The 6,000-nt window shown below is 60.1% G+C and overlaps 1 protein-coding gene across 6 annotated transcripts in view; it reads left to right on the forward strand.

The window, feature by feature from the left end:
• PSD4 (pleckstrin and Sec7 domain containing 4) overlaps positions 1-5,768 on the forward strand; it is a 35,464-nt gene extending 29,696 nt beyond the window's left edge. For all 6 annotated transcript variants that reach the window (XM_040496790.1, XM_040496788.1, XM_040496791.1 and 3 more), the window contains 5 exons: positions 755-825; positions 946-1,109; positions 1,646-1,790; positions 1,984-2,127; positions 3,495-5,768. In XM_040496790.1, coding sequence (XP_040352724.1) covers positions 755-825; positions 946-1,109; positions 1,646-1,790; positions 1,984-2,127; positions 3,495-3,752 — 782 coding nt within the window. In that variant the 3' untranslated portion in view covers positions 3,753-5,768. The remainder of the gene's footprint in view (positions 1-754; positions 826-945; positions 1,110-1,645; positions 1,791-1,983; positions 2,128-3,494) is intronic.
• The last annotated feature ends 232 nt before the right edge of the window (positions 5,769-6,000 follow it).

Below are 6,000 nucleotides of genomic sequence, written 5' to 3' on the forward strand. Positions count from 1 at the left end.
TAAGATGCCAGGGGGTGGGGGCACGGGGACAAGACAGACCCTGCCCTCCAGGGTCCCTGTGGTGAGGGGAAGTCAGACAGTCGCATGGGTGTCTGGGATAAAAGGTAGAGATTGGTAAGTGGTGTAGGGAGGGTAAGATCAAATACGGGGGGGGTGTGGAGAAGGGCTAGGTTTTGGTTTCGTTTGGGGGATGAGATATGGGGGACAGGGACGGGTCAGGCTTCTGGGACATGATGGTATCTGAGCTGAACCTTGGAGGAACGGAGGGCAAGAGGGCATTCCCAGTAGACAAAGGAGTAGACGCAGTTTGCTCTGAATGGGGGTGTGTGTGACAGAGAACAGAAGGAGGTGAATTTGGCCTCATCTCTCAGACAGGTGAAGGCTTTAGAGCAGGCCAGCGACAGGACCAGAGCCAGGCTGGGAGGGGACTCTAGGGAAGCAGGCCTTCTTCTGCTTGAGGACTGAGTCCCTGTGCCTCTCTGGATGGGACCAGAAAGATGTCTAGTGGGTCTGTGCTCGTGGGTGGGAGTGTTCGGAGAGGGGGCGGCCGGCGTGGACATCTCTTTTGTTGTTTGTTGTTTGTTGATTGCCTGGGCGTGAGGCATGGTGCATGCTTGCTTGTGACTGTGTTTTGTTGTGTTGCTATGCTGCGTGTCTCCGTGGACCCTGGGCAGGGACTGAGTTGGTGGGGGAGGGGGCCGTGTGTGTCTACGTGTCTGGATGGGGCGCCCACCTTTGTGTACTCCTGGGGCAGCACCGTGGGGCAAGCGCGGCTGGAAGATGTTCCACACCTTGCTTCGGGGGATGGTTCTCTACTTCCTGAAGGTAGGAATGGGGTGCACACCCCTGACGGGCAGGGTGGGGGAACAGGGAAAGGCCCAGGATGGTTCGGAGGGTGGGCAACAGATGATAACCTCTTTTCTGGGCCCCTGGGCCCCGTGGCAGGGAGAGGACCACGGCCCTGCAGAGGAGAGTTTGGTGGGGCAGATGGTGGACGAGCCCGTGGGGGTGCACCACTCGCTGGCCACCCCGGCCATCCATTACACCAAGAAGCCGCACGTCTTCCAGCTGCGGACTGCCGACTGGCGGCTCTACCTCTTCCAGGCACCGTAAGTCCTCCTGGGGTGACAGACAGCAGCAAAGCCCCCGCTGTCCTCTCCCCATCGCTTGCTCACCCTCTGATGGCTGCTGGCTGGGACCCGGCGGGAGTGGCCTTCTTCACCAGGAAGCCTGAGAATGCTGCAGCCTTTGGAAGGGGTCCTAGGGCGGCCCCAGAGCCTGGTGCTGCCTGCTGGCCTCTTCTGACCCGGGCTGCTTCCCCAGTGCATCTGCCTCCCGCGTGTTAAGTCCCGGTCAAGCCTCCCAATTCCGAGCGGAGGATTCCAGGAAGCCTCTAGCAACTGAGCACTGGCTTGGACATTTGGTCTAAAATCTAGTGCCTTCCCAGATTTTCCTCTTTGATGGATGACTAACACCACCAGCAGAGGTCAGCCACCTCGATCAGTGGCAGCGCTTCTGGCTTTTTGAGGCGCTGGGTCCTGAAGCAGTCCTGGAAGACTGTGCAGACCGCAGGAAGCTGGGGGGGTGAGGGAGGGGCGGGACCGACCCTGTGACCTTGGGGACCCACGGCCTCCTCTGCCCGCAGCACTGCTAAGGAGATGAGTTCCTGGATCGCGCGCATCAACCTGGCCGCCGCCACGCACTCGGCGCCGCCCTTCCCCGCAGCGGTGGGCTCCCAGCGCAGATTCGTCAGGCCCATCCTGCCCGTGGGCCCCGCGCAGAGCTCCCTGGTACAGCCCCCGGAAGGGCCGGGTGCGGCGGGGAAGGGCGCTGCGCGGGACGCGGGACGAGAGGGGAGGTGGGAGGGAGGGGCTGCGCACCTGGGCCCGGGAACGAAGTGGGGTTTGCCGATGGGCTGTGCACCTGGGCTCGGGAACGGAGGGGAGCGGAGAAACAGCTTCCCCCTCTGCCTCCCGCTCCCAGGAGGAGCAGCATCGATCCCACGAGAACTGCCTGGACGCTGCCTCCGATGACCTGCTGGATCTGCAGAGGAACTTACCGGAGCGGCGCGGCCGCAGCCGAGAGTTGGAAGAGTACCGCTTGCGGAAGGAGTACCTGGAGTATGAGGTCAGGAGCCGAGTCTCCGCCCGCCCGGCTCGCCTCCAGTTCCCTCGGTTGGGCCCTCTGCCGCCCTCTCGTGGCCGCATCCGTCCTTGCAGCCTTAGTTTCCCCAGCTGCCCTGGCGGAGGGAGGCCCTGTAGGCACCCGCGCGGGCAGGGGCTTGCGCGAAGTGTGCGTGTCCTTGTGCCCTCAGACCTCTTCACTTCTTGTCGTGGGGGCACCCAGCAGCTGCTTGTCTGTCCGCAAACACTCACAGGGGGCCTTCTTTTTATAACTTTCTTTCACCCAAGAGTATACTGTATTTGGCTTTCCCTAAATTGAAGGAAAAACGATTTCAGTTGAATGATCTCCCCTAATACCTACCTAATACTAATGGGCAATATTTATGGAGCTTGTATTACTTGCCTCTATTATCTTGTTTAGTTGTCTGACAACTCTGAGGTAGGGACTGTTGTCCTGACTTTACAGATGAGGAAACTGAGGCAAAGAGAGATTAAACAACTTGACCGAAAATGATGAATTCACACGCCGCTCCAGTCAGGGTCGAGCCTCGTTTATATTAGCCCAATGATCGATGCCAAAATGGCTTATCCCTGACTCCCCCCCGCCCCCGCCCCACCTTACACCCAGATTCTGCTACGGTCTCTCATCCGTGCACCTTCTGGGACCCTATGCCCGAGGAGTAGGTGAGGGGCACTGCTGTGCACACGGGGCCTCACGCTGCCCTCTCCCTGCCTGTGACCAGCTGCAACCTGTAGCCAAGCCCCTGGCCCTCCCCAGACCTCACTCCCCTCTGTAGAGAGCAGAGACAATGATGCGTGGGCCCCCCAGCCACCCAGGGCTGGGCTGAGGGTCCAGCGGGGTGGAAGACGGGAACGCGCTTAGTACGCTGGGACCTGTATCCCAAGGCTGCTAGTTACGGAGGCCTCGGGAGTGTTAAACAGATGAAGGGTAGTTAGCATCTCTCTCTCCAGATGCCAATTGTTAAAATGCTATTCAGACTCAATTAGGCTTCAGTACAGATGTGAGCTGTTTGTGCGCCGTGCTGCACAGATCAGGCCTAGCGGGTTATGGGTCTTTTAGTGTCTCAGAGATGTAGCACGTTCTGGAGACGTTAGTTACAGCCCTACAAGGCGGTGGCGGTTAGAATGGGGCTGGGCTGGCGGGGTCCGGATGATACTATCCAGGTAACCCCAGGGCTCGGACGCGAGGCTGCTGTGTTCTGCAGTCTGGTTGCTGGAGCGTGGGACAGACATTGGCTGTTGGTCTAGCCCTCTTCCTCACACGTGTGAGCTGTCTGCCCCTCGAGATTCCAGCTTCCTCCTACCCTGCAGCCAGGGAAGCGCTAAGGTGGCGGGGCCCGTGTGTTGCAGAAAACCCGCTATGAGACGTACGTGCAGCTGCTGGTGGCCCGTCTTCACTACCCCTCGGATGACCTGGACCTGTGGGAAGAGCAGCTGGGGAGGGAAGCCGGAGGCACTCAGGAGCCCAAGCCCAGCCTGAAGAAATCCCACTCGAGCCCGTCCCTGCACCAGGACGAGGCCCCCACCACGGCCAAGGTGAAGCGCAACATCTCAGAGCGTAGAACTTACCGGAAGATCATCCCCAAGAGGAACCGCAATCAGCTGTGAAGCCGACGCCACCTCCCAGACTCTGGCCCCTGCTCGGGGTGGACCTGAGACCCCACGGAGGAGGCTTGTTTCAGTGGGTCCGTGGTGGGGGATGAGGCCTACCCCTTTCCCACGGAAGGACAACCCCCGTTCCCCTGTGGTCCTCGCTCCCTCCTGCGTTCACTGGAGCTTTCCCAAACTGCTGCGCCCACCCCCACGGCAGCCCCCAGCTGCCCTGGTCCCCGGTCACTTCCGAGGGAGGAGGGAGGTCCGGGGTTTGGCTGCACTCCCGTGTCACTCTCTACCCTTCCACAATCCAGAGTGGCCACATTTTTGGGGCCTGGGGGCAGCTTAGCACTCATTTGAGCATCGGAGTACCCCTGGGCTTCCAGAGAGAAGCTGGGGCAGAGGAAGCCTCTGGGCAGTCAAGTTAGGGGAGCCATAGTCCTGAGGAAGATCTTGCTCTGGGGATCAGGTGGCCTGCTGTGAGAGGTCCTGGGAGAACCCAGCCAGCCCCCGGTGACAGAGAGCAGGGTTGCTCAGTGCCACCCCCTGACAGGTAGGCTTTTCGGGCAGGGACTCAGCTCAGTGAGGCTGACTCTGGGACCCTGGGCCTTTGTCTCCTACCCCCTGATAAGCATCCGTGCACCAGGGGCAAATGAGACAGGCCCACGTCACACACCCCATTGCTAATCATCGGAGCAGAGCCAATGGTGGGCAGTGAGGGCCAGAAGGGGTTGGGGCCTCCAGAGCTCTGTGGAGAGGCCTGGGAACAAGGGGCCTTTGTTTCTCCAGAGCAGGGAAGGAGGTTCTCCAGGTTGGGACCCTGAGAGAGGCTGAGGGGCAAGAGGTGGTGTTGTACCCCTTGGGGACTCTCTCGGAAGGAGCTTGTCTGAGAGCTGTGAGGGCCAGTGGAAGCCTGGCTCCCTCCCACACACCCCACTCCTTGCATTTCATTCCCGAGGAGGGGCCCCAGGGTCCCTTCCGGGCCCCTCCCCCTCCTGCACCCTCTGCCCCCCTGCCAGCTGACAGGGGGCTTTGCTGCCCTCCCTGGGAAGTCCCCTTGTGCTGCCCTCTGGCTGCCTCCCAGCTGGGCTCTGGGGGAGGTTCCGGACACTCAGGGACCTCGGGCTCTGCCTGCGGGAAGGAGGCTGGGCTGGAGGAGCGGGCCACCATTGTCTCTGTTCAGCCAAGTGTGCGAGCAGGCTGCCGGCCAAGAGGGGCCTCTGCTGCCTGTCTGCCGCCTGCTGGCTGACGCGCTGCCTCTCCAGCCTTCCCGCGGTGGAGGGGTGGGGGGGGAGGCCCTCTTCCCGTCCTCGCTTGTCACCACCCCCGGGACCTGAACTCTACCAAGTGGGGCTGGCCCCTGGGGACTGTGAGGGGTGTCTGGCCAGGGCCCAGGGCTGGGCCAGGTAACCAGTGGGCACACACTAAACGCAGGCCAGTAAAGAAGCAGGTGTGCGTGCATATGGGAGGAAGGGGAGGGCCATCCTAGGACACACCTGTGCCTAAGCGTGTCTGCGTGTGAATGCCTAGGTCTGCGTGCATGTGTGTGGGACGGAGTCACACATTTATAGGCTGTCAGCGCTGGGGGGACCTCAGAATCATCTGTTCATTCCACTCATTCATGCATTCATTTCACGAATACTATTGACCATTTCTTATGGGCCAGTACTAGCGGATTACAAAATCACTTGAACACGTCTCTGGCCTCAGGAGGTAACAGTCCTGTGGTCTGGTTCCCTGCTGTCCATACAGAACCACACTTTATCTTGCTGGTAAAGACCCATTCCCACCCTTTGCTCAGGGATTCGGATTCAGTAGGTCTGGGTCAGGGTCACGGATACGTATTTTTAAAGCAGCCTGGGTCACTGATGTGCAGTTAATAGGTGAAAACCTAGCATCAGGTGGATGTGACTTGCCCTGGGACTGATGCTTACAAGCTTGGCCTTGAGTGGATTTTTTGACCTCACTGAACATGTATCCTTATTTCTAAAACCAGAATAAAAGGCAGAGGCGTGCCTGCGTTTGTGCATAGGTGTGGCCCTTCGATGCACCTTCGCTCATGTAGAACCGGTGCCTCTCTTTCACCCTGGGGAACATGAAGCCTTCAGAGAGATGGGGACTGCAGGGCCCTGCCTGGTCAATGCTGTGTAGGCTTGGCTTGGCCTGGTCTGGAGGCCTGGGGAGGTGGAGACTGGGTGGTTAGGCTGCAGTTCTGACATCTGGCCACGAGAGGGCGGGCTTGCGTCTTTCAAGCTTCTGGAGC

This window comes from Herpailurus yagouaroundi, unplaced genomic scaffold (genome assembly GCF_014898765.1).
Source record: "Herpailurus yagouaroundi ecotype Mexico unplaced genomic scaffold, PumYag 188, whole genome shotgun sequence".
In the NCBI taxonomy this organism is placed as follows: Eukaryota; Metazoa; Chordata; class Mammalia; order Carnivora; family Felidae; genus Herpailurus; species Herpailurus yagouaroundi.